Genomic DNA, 14172 nt, shown 5'->3' with positions numbered 1-14172 from the left:
GAATCGATCTTGTGCCTGGCGCAATGCCCGTGGCCAAGGCTCCTTATCGTTTAGCCCCGTTGGAAATGCAAGAATTGTCGAACCAACTCGAAGAACTTTCCGATAAAGGTTTCATTCGTCCAAGCTCTTCTCCTTCGGGTGCTCCCGATCTCTTCGTGAAAAAGAAGGATGATTCATTTCGTATGTGCATCGATTATCGATAGCTTAACAACCTCAACATTAAAAATCGTTATCCATTTCCACGAATCGACGATCTCTTCGACCAAATTCAAGGCGCAACGTGTTTCTCAAAAATCGATCTTCGATCGGGTTACCATCAATTGCGTTTTCGCGAAGAAGACATTCCTAAAACCTCTTTCGTACTTGATATGGACATTTCAAGTTTTTGGTCATGCACTTCGGGTTAACCAATGCACCCGCGATATTTATGGATCTCATGAGCCGCGTTTGCAAACCGTTTCTTGGTTATTTCGTTATTGTATTCATTGATGACATCCTCATATTTTCCAAGACCAAAGCCAAACATGATCATCATTTCCATTCCATTCTCTAGCTCCTTAGTAATGAACGACTCTACGCCAAATTCTCCAAATGTGAATTTGGGCTAGAGGAAGTTCAATTTTTTGGACATATGGTAAACGACAAAGGTATTCATGTTGCTCCCGTTAAATTGATGCCGATAAGGATTGGAAAACTCCAACGACTCCCACGGAAATTGTGACATTCGTGACAAAACGAGGTATACCTTATTCACTACGTAGCGAGTAAACGATAAAGCGGTTAATTCGTAGCGATTAAACGAGTAACCGACTGATACTGACTAAGACCTGTATATATATACCGAGGGGTCATATGTGAGTTATACATATGTTATAAAGGCTAACATATTGATATTTAGGCCTCACTATGTTTAAAACCATTTAAACGAAAAAGGTTTCGTTTATGGTTACGCTATAAGTTTAAACGCAATCGTTAACATCAAAACGAGCATTGTAGCATCCGTTAAGCTATGGTTTTAGAAAACACTTATATGACATGTTCTAAGCAATGCGTGAAAATATTTTGGATTTTTACAACGAGTCAGTACGTTTTTCTTATTTTACAAAAATAGGCCGAAAAACACTCGTTTTCGCGCTATTTTTCGCACTCGAACTAGTTTTCTTGCGAAAAACCAAACCTGAATTAAATTTTGGACCGACATTTACGTGTGGCACGAATACCGAGGCACCATTGGGCCAAAAGGAGGCCCAATGGGCCTTTATATGTTACGGCCACAAAGGGGGTTACCCCACCCTTTTCTAGTATATGGTAAATATTAAACAAAAGGAAATATTTTTGACAAATAAAATCCAGAAAATACATTTGCAACTGATCATCTTCAATATTCAGCCAAAACCTAGAGGTAAATACCTTAATTTTCATTGATTTCAAGCTTGATTAGTAAGGTTTAAACATGGAAAATTAGGTTTTGATTAGTTTTAAACATTTTTAACCATTCAAAAACCATAAAAATCAAGTAAAATCATGTTTGATGTTAAACATGTCTAAAAAGCAGAAAAATATTGATTTTTGGTCAAAAACGTGTATTAGAACATGAATACGACGTTTTTACGGTTTGGACGTTCGGTTTAAACCAAAACCAAAACCCTAGTTAACAAGGTTGTTCAATGGATGATTTATGCTTGGTTTGAGGCTACATGATATGTAGATATACTGAGTTTGCAATCAAAGACCCGGAGAGTCGTTTAATCCATCGAAAATCATCGAAAACTGACAAGGTATTAGCGGTTAATTCGTTTAGGGGTTGTTTGTGCTTCGACTGTGAAGTGCTTGTTTTTAGGTTATGAAACTTTTCAGGAACATTAGGGATCACATAAGTGAGTCCCTGTTAAAATTTGGTAATTTTTCGATAAACGGAGATTATTTGGCGAATTTATTACCATTTATTGGCGTTTATTCGGGAAAAATAGGTAAACTTAATGAAAATTTATTACATTTGATTTGGAACCCAGAAATGTTATGTTAAGATCACTGGCAAAAGTTGAGAATATTTGGAGATGTATAAGTATTTTTTGTGCAATTGTGTTTTAATCGAGTTTTAATAGCCGAAAAACGCACAAAAAGGCATTTTGGCCAATAATTTAGATTCTGGAGATTTTGCAAGGGCTATGTGATGATATTGAGAGCACTTGAAAAAATTATCGGATTTTTCGGATGTTGTTAGGTATAAACGGACTATTTATTACTTAATTATAACACATTAAATGAATTTTTATAAATAGATAATTAATCATAAAATTTCTGAAAATATTTTTATAAAATTCTCCATATTTTAATTTATTTTTACAAAAATTTTCATAATTTATATATAAGTACATAATTAGTTATGATTAATCAAAGATTTAAACTATAATTGCTTTAACGAAACCGGCAGTTTTGTGTTTAACGGACTGACTGGTATGTCAAAATGTCAACAGTGGTCAAATTTCATAGTTTTAGATGAATTTTATAAAAACGAACTTTTTACGAGAATTTCGGACAATTCGGGTGGATTGTACGAGTTTTGTATAATCAAACCCGCGTGAAAACGGAAACAAACCATGCGATCAATCCAGATACCGAAACTTCAAAATTTTTTTCATAAATCAAATCATTTATTCAATCAATATATTTACTTAAGTTGTGTGAACTTACCTAATCCCGAAACGCATAAACGATCAACTTGGCTAGGTTCGGAAAACGGTGAAACTGAGCCAAGTCTGATTTTGAACATTTCATAGTATACAACGTCACAATCTAAGACTATGGTCATATTCTGGGCCTAACAGCTATACCCAGACTAGTTATACAACCCGATTTAGTTTAAGCATTGTACTGGTATTAACAGCACGATACTGGTTATAGGATTCAAGCTACAAACGAGACGCACTACTTACTGACACGTATTACCAGCTTGAACTACGATAAGGTGAGTTTAACGACCCCACTTTCTAAACTGTTTTACGAACTTTTGGGGTGGAAAGCATGTACTTATATACTTGAAAACTTGTGATGATGTGAATTATCTAAGTACTAACACTTGAAAGTCCCCACAAACACAAGTGATTAACTTCATGTCAGTGACGTGTGGATAGTACTATCGGTTTGACAAACCCAACTAAAGGCGCCGGAGGGGTATGCCGGATATACTTGTTAACATAGTTGCACATTGTCATATAAATTTATTACATTCTGCTATGTGGTGTTAGACATAGTACATACTTTGGGCAAAGTGGCTATTAAATGCCAACGGGAGTACATGGGCAAGGGTGGCCATGCGTGCGAGCTGTCTTGGTTTCACTTGTGGCTTAGTATAAAAATATCATACACATACATATATACATACATACTGTGAACTTTACGAACTCGTATACTGATTTTGTCCGTACCCGTGAAACTTGAAACTCACCAACTAGACGTAGTTGACTCGTTTTAACATGCTTTTCAGGTGAGCCCAAGTTGGAATAATTTGCTTATGTGCTCGGTGCTAGAACGGAAGTGAATCGCTGTACATAGACGCTAGCATATATATTAAAGAATAAGCAATCACGTGAACTGGTTATGTGATTTTCATCTAGTTTGTAAACTTTGTACCAAACCATGTAATATGATGTAAATTAGTTTTTTGAATTTCTTTATAAACAATGTGGTTGATACCAGTGTTATCTGTTACGTTACTGTATTACGCTTCCGCAACTACCTAGTCGGGGTGTGACAGAAATTCGATCCTTCCTCGGTTTGGCTGGATATTATCGGCGTTCCATTCGAAATTTTTCCAAAATCGCTTTGCCTCTTACCTCCCTCACTCAAAAAAGAAAACCATTCGATTGGGGATCGAAACAAGAGGAAGCCTTTCAAACTCTCAAGGACATGCTTTGCAATTCACCAGTTCTAAACCTTCCCGACGGAAACGACAATTTTGTTGTATTTTTCGATGCCTCCCATCAAGGTCTTTGTTGTGTTTTCATGCAACGAGGTCAACTCATCGCTTACGCATCAAGGAAACTTAAGGTCAACAAGAAAGAATTATACGAATCACGAATTTGAACTTGGTACCGTCGTTTTCGCTCTCAAAATCTGGAGACATTACCTTTACGGTACAAAATGTGTTGTGTTTACCGATCATAAAAGCCTTCAATATATTTTTGACCAAAAATATCTCAACATGAGACAACGACGATGAGCCGAATTACTTAGTGATTACGATTGCAAGATTCGTTACCATCCCGGTAAAGCGAATGTTGTCGCCGATGCCCTAAGTCGAAAGGTTAATGTTAAGTTTGTTTTGCTCTTAAGCGTTGTTGTTCAAACCGATATTCAAATTCATGTCTTCCAAGATCAGCGTACCTCCGTTGAAGAAGGTAACATGTACGACGAAATGTCACGTGGAGCCGAACTTCAAATCGAAACCAAACCCGATGGCCTTTTGTACTTTCTAAATCGTTTGTGGGTTCCCGATCGCGATGGCCTTCGTACTTGTATACTCGACGAAGCTCACAATTCACGATATTCCGTTCATCCCGGTGCAGATAAGATGTATTTCGATCTTCGTGCTACCTTTTGGTAGCCGGGTATGAAAAAGGATGTAGCGTTGTTTCTATCTAGATGTCTTACTTGCTCAAAAATCAAAGCCGAATATCAAAGACCTTTTGGTCTACTCGAGCAACCACCGATTCCTGTTTGGAAATGGGAATACATTGCTATGGACTTTATCATTAAACTACCAAACACCCAAAGAAGAAATGATAGTATTTGGGTGATCATTGATCGTTTAACCAAGTCTGCTCATTTCATTCTGATCCGCGAGAAGTATTCTGTCGAGCAACTTGCTCAAATCTATGTTCGGGAAATTGTGTACCGACACGGTTTACCATTGTCTATCATTTCCGATCTCGATGCCCGTTTTACCTCTCATTTTTGGCGATCACTTCAAGAAGCCTTAGGAAAACGTCTTGATCTAATCACTGCTTATCATCCTCAAATGGACGGATAATCCGAACGTACAATTCAAACTCTCGAGGATATGCTACGAGCGTGTGTTCTTGATTTCGGTGGGAATTGGGATTCTCACATTCCTTTCATTGAGTTTTCTTGGAATAACAGTTATCATTCTAGCATCGAGATGGCTTCTTTTGAAGCTCTATGTGGTCGTAAATGTCGTTCTCCGATTAGTTGGAACGAAATCGGTGAAGCTCAAATCACGGGACCTGAAATGGTCCAAGAAGCCACTGATGTTATCGATCAAATCCGTAAGAACCTCCTAGCTTCAGAAGTTGCCAAAAGAGTTACGCTGACAAATGGCGAAAACTGATCGAATTTAATGTTGACGATCTTGTCCTTCTAAAAGTATCTCCGTGGAATGGTGTAGTACGTTTTGGAAAGAAGGGTAAGCTAGCTCCTCGTTTCGTTAGTCCTTTCAAAATTCTTGAACGTGTTGGGAAAGTAGCTTATCGACTCAAACTACCGGAAGAACTTGCCGGTGTTCATAGGACTTTTCATGTTTCCAATCTTAAAAAGTGCTTAGCCGAGGGTAATCTCCATATACCTCTCGAAGAAGTACATGTCTATGAGTGTGGTTGAACGGCCCGTTGAGATCATGGATCACAACGAGAAGAAAACCAAGCGTAGTAGTATTCGGTTAGTCAAAGTTTGATGGAAATCACGGCGCGGCGCGGAGTTCACTTGGGAACGAGAAGACACATTGAAGGAGAAGTATCCACACTTGTTTGCATCATCATATTCATCTTAATTTCAGGACGAAATTCCCTAAAGTAGGGGATACTGTGACATTCGTCAATTTCGGGTCACTTTTTTATTTGTTTTATTATGTAAACCCGACCCGTTATGTAACTCAAACTCTTCGATATAATCAAAATGATGGATTTTATATTACGATATTGTTTTATACTTGTCGGTTCTCAAAAACACCCTTTTCGATCCCTAAAATGGCCTTAAAAAGCTTTAAAACAACTCTGGGGGCCAAAACTGCCAATTTTGAAGGTTCAGAATTTCCACCAGGTGACCTTAGCACCGCGCTAAGTTCAAAGGCAGAGACCTTAGAGCCGCGCTAAAGGGAGTCTGCACCAGAACTTGTTTTTTGTTGTTTTTATGCAAACATGTGACTTAAACCAACTCATTTTCATGCAAGACTCTTTATGCTTGATCCTTTCAGCTTAGGGGCTGTTTGTCAAGTGTTGAACCATTAAGTGCTGAACCAATAAGAGGTCTGAATGATTAAGAGCTTCTGAACCAGTAAATGCTGAATCAGTCTAGTGTTGTTTGTTTGGACATCTGAATGATCGTGCAGAATAACTGTTTTACCCCTCTAAACTATTTCGTGTTGAGTGTAATATATCTGTCTATTCATAGCTACTAATAACTGTACTGAGTGTCCAAAACTTTCAATATAACCAACCAAAATACATGCATCTTAAAACAAACTTTTTTTATAACCAACCAATGTTAACTAGTTTTATACCCATTCGATGACAAGAACTTTAGTGTTATAATGCCATAAGCCACCACCGACACACCACCACCATAACAATTGTCATATTTATATTAATAAGTACATAATAGTTATAATAGTGATGATACTAACAATAATAGAATAACTATATATTTATAGTTATAAGAGTAATAAAAATGATAATGCCAATAATAAAATTAAAAAATAAATGAAATAGATGTTTATAAATCACAAGAAACATTGTCATTTATTATGTTACAGTCACACAAACACACTTGAAAACAATATTCCATCAAATGATTCAACCATTACTCCGTTAGTGCACCACCAAGTTCACAAACTTCTTTTAACACCCTTAACAATAGTGAATAACACAATAATATCTCCTTCAATAGTTAGCGCATCAAAACCAAAAGTAAACGCACCAAATTTAGGCCCCAATTTCAAGAAAGCCGCAACATCTGAGAGCAACCACACCATACCAGCTGGTGCACAATCCTAAACCTGAGTATGTCGTCTTTTATTATTATTGTATCGTGTCATGAATCCACACTCCTAAAAACAGAATTACCATTCCAGCCACCAGATTTTACATAAGTAGGCCATTTATCATTTTCATCAGCCATTGAAGTCATGCTAGCAAGCATGAAGTAAAAATTAATTATGTTGATAACAAAATAAATAAGTTCTCTTAAATGATTTTATAAATGAGGGTCTTTTGATTATAACACATAATTTTTGAGGCATTTTAGCAAAAAATCCTTTGCATAAGCAGAAAGATGGTCTGGCATGAGCTTTTGTCGTCCCTATATGAAAGAAAGCAGCAACCTTAAGGGAAAATGTATAATTACTTACAAGAAACCAGCAAGATAAACAAAATATGTATTTGTTCACTTACAAGTTATGGTCAGTCAACTTCAGGAGCCATCCAATACGGGTACCCTTCACTGACTTGGCACCAGTCATTGTAGCCTACATAGCCATTAAAAATACATTCTATCGAATACAAAGCTGTTAAAAAACAACTAGATTTTTAAGCAAATAAACAGTTTTCGGCTCATCGGTTCTGTACAAAATAAAGCCCCTAACCGGTCCCTAACATATGGTTTGTATTGGTTAGAAATCGGTTTCTCAATAACCTGTTTTCAGTGTCATATCAGTTTCGGTTGATAACCGGTTATGATTATTGTGACCGATAAGTGCAAAAAGAACTCAGTTATTAACCGAAACGACCCAACACTCAAACTGGTTATTAGTATTTAATATTTTAAAATATATATTTTACTTGTACTTATTACATATTCTAGAGAGAAACAAAGTATTCCAGAGCAACTGCAAAACAAAATTAATTTACCTCCTGAGATTTTCAGGCAAAGCAACAAATTTAAGACACACGTATTTATATTGGAGACAATGGTGTTGCACAGCCAATGCAAATGTTGTTGCAACCGTATTGACAGCAATGTCTTCACAAAGATTAGATTCACATAACATCAAAAGCCTCTCTAAACCGTACCGATCAGCAGCTGCAAGCATATGCTGATACATTAATGTTGAAGCCCATTTTGTATTCAGGCCCATTAACTCTTCCATACCAGGCAGTTTGTCCCAATACATAAAATGAAGCAATGCCTGAAAGGAAAACAAATTTGTAAAATATTTACAAAAACCAAAACTTGTCTGTGTCAAGGCTAATAACAAGTTTGAAAAAATCTGTCAGTTTAATTTTAATAGAGCAAACGATCTAACACAAACAATTAAATGAACGGGTTTATATTGTTCATGCTCATTCATTAAGAAACGTGTTTGTGTCCATTTGTTAATTAGTATATAAACAAAAGGTTCATAAACGTAACAAACATAAACGAATTAACATAACTGATCATAGAGAACACGGATTAGCGAACATTACTAATCTAACACCAATTAGAAGTAAAAGTGAACATCAATTTGGTGGACCAAAAAAATTAATTCAACCAGAAATTAACAGGAGACATTTTAATTTCATAAAATTATACTAAATTGTAACGGGCCTAAAATTTTGTAATGAATATATGAACGAACTTATACAAACGTAAACGAAGAACTTAAACAATTTTAAATGAAAGAATCAACATAAACGAATTTAAATGAACACAGAGTTGAGACACATTTTCATGTTCAACAAAAAGTTTTGTTACGTTTGTTTATTAATTGCACGAATATAAATGAACTTGTTATTCGGTCGTTAATCCTATCAATTTTGGCAATAATCTATTTCAGTGTTATAACTTTCATAAAACAGCTCATAAATTAAAACAAACCTTAAAAACATGGGCTTCAGTGTCTTCAACTATAATAGATTTAACATTTTGATCTTTCATTGGGCCAAAAATTTGAGCCCTAAAAACAGGTGACCGGGCAGCAAGAACCAATTTATGAGCATCAAATGTATCTCCATTAACTTCAAAAGAAACATCAGCCCACTTTCCAGAAGCTACCCAAAATGCGAGAATATAAGCATTCATCTGATTAGAATTGAGATATCGATTGTTAAAGATCCATTAATTTACAAAAAAAACGATAAAAAAAACATCCATCAATTTGCAAACAAATCGATAAAAAAAATACTATGAATCTATCCTTTTGGTAAATATTTATTTACACTCGCACAAACTAAAAAAATTGCAAGCCTAGTTGATAAACAAGAAAATCAAACCCATCATCAAAACCCCATAAATTCACATAAAATTCTAACTTAATCAAGAATTACATTTATAAAAAACCAATATTTAATCAATTTATTCAAAACTGGGACAACCCCAGATGATTAAACAAGAAACTAAACCCAACCCTAGAGAATCAAAATCGATTAAACTGAATCAACTAAATTATAACAATAAAAAACTGGATTAAAAGGAAATCAGAAATCAATTATTTAATCAATTGAGGATGGAATAGAAATCAAGTGAATCAGAAATAGAAATTGTACATGGTTAGCAACGGATGAAATCAATGGAGTAGAAATAGATGTGGTCAGGGGTTTGGCGGCGAGAGGCGGAATCCGACGTTGGTGGTGGTCAACGGTGCAGAGTTGAAGATTGGTGATGAAGATCAGTGGTGAAGAATAAGAGAGGATATGGTGTGGAGGTGAAGGGTATATTTGTCTCTGAATGGTTCAGCGAGTTTTGGAAGCTGAATGATTCAGAGAGAGAGGGAATCATTCAGAGGTTTAATTTTAATCAACCAAACGCATACATATCTGAGCGAATCAGATTATATCCTCTGAATGACATTATTCAGAAACAACCAAACACACCCTTACCCTATATATACATTACCATTTCCTTCATTTTACACCTTCTTATACTCCAAATTCTCTCTCAAATTCAAAGATCTTAAGGTTGTTCTTCATAAATTCTAGGCAGTTTGACTTTCCAAAGTCAAAATGACCATATCTTTCATTTTAATTAACTTGTTAAGTCTTATTAATATTTGAATCTTGTTATACAACATATATATAATATACACCCCTTGTTACCTTTGGTGGTCACTTCTCCGGTCTCGGTCGGTGGAGTGTCGGGCCTCGTAAGGCAAGGCTTCATGGAGGACTTTCGTAGTCCTTGATATATATATATACTTATATAACTTGTTTATACATATTGATCATGCTTAACTTCTGCTCATTTTAGTTTGTGTATTATATTTATGAAGTTCCATGGTTATGGGTTTAAATAGACTAGCCTCGGTTTAACCGTAAGCTCTAAACCGTAAACCGAACTTATTTACTAGTTATGTTAAATAATTATTTAAACATACTTATTGTTAGATTTAAGTTTCTAAAATCATTTTTATAATTTCAATGGTTATGGGTTTGTGAAATCTAACCTTGGTCTTAACCTGAAACAAGATCCGAATCGAAAACCGAACTTTCGTTTAAAGACTTTATTGTTAACTTTTTGGTTGTAAAAATTAAGTATCATCATTTATATGTTATTATACAAGTTCTTTGATATATGGGAATGTGGCAACCATATATGAACTTATTGTTTAGATGGAAAACGAACCAAACCGAACTAAACCGATTTTCACTCGCTTAAGACACACAAGTGTGTTTCTAGCTGTCAAGACTTGTATATTTCTTTAAAAATAGTTTACAAACTAATTTTAATTAGTTTCTTAAAGTACATGGTAGGTTGAATCCAACTTGATCTTACAACAAAATTTGGACCGACAAAACCGAACACTCGCTTAACGGATGTTGTTAGTTCTAAAACAATATAACTACATACTTGGTTAAGTCTTCTTAATTTTTATTGAGTTATCTCATAACATTTATTATTTTAGAAAGTTGACTTTGGGTTTGATCAATTATCAATACCCGAACACTCGTTAAAACCCGTATTAGTATCTATATTATAAAGGAACTTGCATTCTTGCACATTCTTGCATTTTACCCACCTTATTACTTAACATAGGTTGAGTAAATATTAAGGCTAGATACTTTAACCCGGTTTCGAGCAAACTTATATTTTAAAGGACTATTGTTATAATTTCCTTAAACATTTACACTTTTAACCTTAAACTTTAATTGTTTGCATTTCTCATTATTTATTTTTACTTAAAGACTTTCAAGACAACTTTCCTAATATAAGACTTCTTTTCTTTTAGGCCTTGTTCGTTAAACTCGTCCTTCCGATTAATCTCCAAATCATCAATCTTTCAAGTTTATTAGTTGAACGTGAGTACTTTCATACCCCGTTTTCCATCTTTCGTTTTGGGGGTGATATTGCATACTTATTTCAAACTAAATGCTTTATACTTGAGCCTTAACCCACAAATGTTATTGTATACTTTACTTAAATATATGCTCGATTTGGTGTTCTATGCTTACGTGCTTATATGCTAATACGTTTACCGCTTTTTGGAGGGTGGATTCATAAATCCGTGAACTATCTGGTATCTCTTATAGCACGGTGTCGTTAATGTATTCTTATTAACGATCTCATCCATAAATCAGCGAACTATCTGGTATTCTCTTATAGCACGGTGTCACTAATGTATTCTTATTAGTGATCTCATATTATCCAAATTTTTTCTATTATTTATTGTTTCGTATACAAGTTGTGGAAAATTCATAATATATACATATTGTTCAAAACTATGAATTGCTCACCAACCTTTGTGTTGATAAACTTTATTTTATGCAATGTTACAGGTTTGCATTTAGGTTTATTTGAGATCGTGAAGAAAACGTTGTCAAGACCTCTAGGATATTAGGAAAATGAATAATATTTGATTTGCTATAATTTGTTATGATTATCTTATGAACAAATATGTTATGTGACATTTTGATGTTGTGAAATTAAATGAGTTTGTTAAATATTGTCGTTTTAAATATTGTCATGCGCTTATGGGCAATCTGTCGCATTTCGGCATGTTCCGCCGCCTTTGGTCGGGGTGTGACAGTGTGAGCTTTGGTTCTCCTATCCCTAGTTTTGCAAAAACCGCATAAGGAATTAAATCAATACTAGTTCCTGGGTCAGCCAGGGCATTGCTAACAGACAAATTTCCTATGAGACAAGAGATAGTAAAGCTCCCTGGATTGGTCATTTTCGGGGCAGCTTGCTTTGGAGGATAGCTGAACATTCTTCACTCAAGGTGACATGCGAGAGCTCCTCCAGCTTCCATTTGTTTGTCAGAACTTCTTTGATAAATTTTGCATATTTCAGCATTTGAGCAATGGCTTCAACGAAATGGATGTTGATGTGGAGTTGTTTGAAGAGTTCTAAAAACTTCCCCAACTGAGCTTCCAATCTCTCATGTTTCAGCCGTCCAGGGTATGGAATAAGTGGAACATAAGTTCAGACTGGTTCCTTAAGTTGTATGGTGCCTGTTGGGATCAGTCTTTCCTGCGTTTTATCAGGGGATTCCTTATCCATAACTGGTTTTGCAGCAGGTGAGGCAACAGTGGTTGTGCCATTTCTTAATGTAACAGCGTTGGCTGTTGCGGGTTTGTTATTGTGTTGTTTGGAAGAGCACCATGTGGTCTTTCAGACAATTGTCGGGAAATTTGTCCGATTTGAGTCTCTAGATTCTGCAATTATGTGTGTTTTCATTTTAGGTCAGCTTCATGCTTTAACAATACTCCGCTGATATCAATAGCTCTTGAGTCGGCTTTCTTTTCTACTTCATTTGTCTTTGTCATGATTTGGATCAGCATTTCTTCAATTTTTGAGTAGCTTGGATCCTGATGGCTACTGGAACATTGATCTTGGAATTGAGGTTTAGGTTGGAAGGTTTGATACATCGGCCTCTTTTCGAATCTGGGTAGAGTTTGAGTGTTACCTCTGTCCTTTCAACTGAAATTTGGGTGGTTTCTCCATCCTGGATTGTTGTTGCTGAAAGCGTTGCTTTGATGTGCAATGAAATCAACTTCTTCCATGGCCATAATGACTTGTTTGCATTCACTCTTCTTATGAGTTCCTCCACAGGTGTCACAGGTGATTTTGGTTTTATATAGTTCGGCTTGAAGATGTTCAATTTTTTTAGAAAGGGCTTCAAGTTGTGCGCTGACAAGAGTGTTGGAATCGACATGGTGCAATTATTTATGTGTTGGTGTTGATCTAGGTGGGTTATAAGCGAACTCTTCTTTGTTGCATTCTTCATGATTTCAAATGCTTCGTTAGGTGATTTGGATCCCAGGTCTCCACTGACGACTTGGTCGATGGCCTGTTTGTTTTGACTGGATTGTGCGTCAAAGAAAGTTTGTACTTGTAACTATATGCTTAGTCCATGGTGTGGCCATCTTCTCAGAAGACTTTTGTATCTCTCCCATGATGCGTGTAACGACTCATCATCATCAGTCCGGAATCCGGTAATGCTGGCTTAGTATTTGACAGTTTTATCAGGCGGAAAGTATTTGAGGAGAAACTATTCGACCATCTGATCCCAGTTGGAGACGGAACCAGAGGAAAGAGATTCTATCCATTCTAGGGCTTGACCCCTTAGAGAAAAATGAAAGAGTTTGAGTTTGATCTGATCTTTTTTAACAGTTTTGAATTTTAAAGGTTCCGCAAATTTATAAGAATCGAGATATATGAAAAAGAGGGTCTTCATCGAGGAGACCATGAAATTGAACTGAATCTTCCACCATATGAATGGTGTTTGATTTGATTTTGAAATGTTCTGTGATATCAGGTGGAGCTACTCCATTGCTATAGCCTTCGAGAGTTGGCTTGGCATATTGCTCATGTTTGGTTCATTGTTTTGTGCTTCCATCATTTCATCGGTTTAATTTTCTTCTGATGTCGTGGCGTCTACTTACTCGTCTTTTATTGTTTCAGATGTTTCTGCCACCCGTTACGTGCATGTCGACGAAAGAGTCGTTCCGGTTCAGAAATTGGAGAAATAAACTCAGGTCCGAATGTAGAGGACATACATGGGGTTAAATCGAAATTAAATTTTTAAAATTAAACTAAAGTTTAGTTGAAGTTAAACTAAAAGTTAGGCCAAGCTATTTTAAAACTAAAATAAGGTATAAGTTAATTAAGCTAAAGTAAAGGTTAGGCTAGCCTTTAAAAAAAAATTTTTAATTCTAATATAATTGTTAGTATAAAGAAAATAAAATAAAAGTTAAAAATTTATACAATTATAACAGTGATTAAATAAAAACTTGGATCGTT

General features: G+C 35.6%; 1 protein-coding gene across 1 annotated transcript; it reads right to left on the bottom strand.

Moving 5' to 3' along the window:
• Positions 1-6841: 6841 nt before the first annotated feature.
• On the bottom strand, positions 6842-9015 carry LOC143606733 (BTB/POZ and MATH domain-containing protein 2-like). Its single transcript, XM_077082404.1, has 4 exons — positions 8812-9015; positions 7863-8140; positions 7080-7144; positions 6842-6969 (listed from the first exon to the last, which is right to left on the bottom strand). The coding sequence occupies exons 1-4, from the start codon at positions 9013-9015 to the stop codon at positions 6842-6844; spliced, it is 675 nt and encodes a 224-aa protein (XP_076938519.1).
• Between the last annotated feature and the right edge of the window lie 5157 nt (positions 9016-14172).

The sequence above is a fragment of the Bidens hawaiensis genome, unplaced genomic scaffold, assembly GCF_021521415.1.
Source record: "Bidens hawaiensis isolate Kalapana, Puna unplaced genomic scaffold, B.hawaiensis_p1.1 tig00076910_1, whole genome shotgun sequence".
In the NCBI taxonomy this organism is placed as follows: domain Eukaryota; kingdom Viridiplantae; phylum Streptophyta; class Magnoliopsida; order Asterales; family Asteraceae; genus Bidens; species Bidens hawaiensis.
This window is presented reverse-complemented; position numbering and strand designations above follow the sequence as displayed.

Excerpts from the sequence above, each read along its gene's own strand:
- LOC143606733 (XM_077082404.1), bottom strand. The coding sequence starts at position 9,015 with ATGAATGCTTATATTCTCGCATTTTGGGTAGCTTCTGGAAAGTGGGCT. Across the intron at positions 7,145-7,862 it reads TTGCCTGAAAATCTCAGGAG|CATGACTTCAATGGCTGATG; the intron begins GTAAATTAATTT and ends CATGCTTGCTAG. Across the intron at positions 6,970-7,079 it reads AAAATCTGGTGGCTGGAATG|ATGTTGCGGCTTTCTTGAAA; the intron begins GTAATTCTGTTT and ends GGTTGCTCTCAG.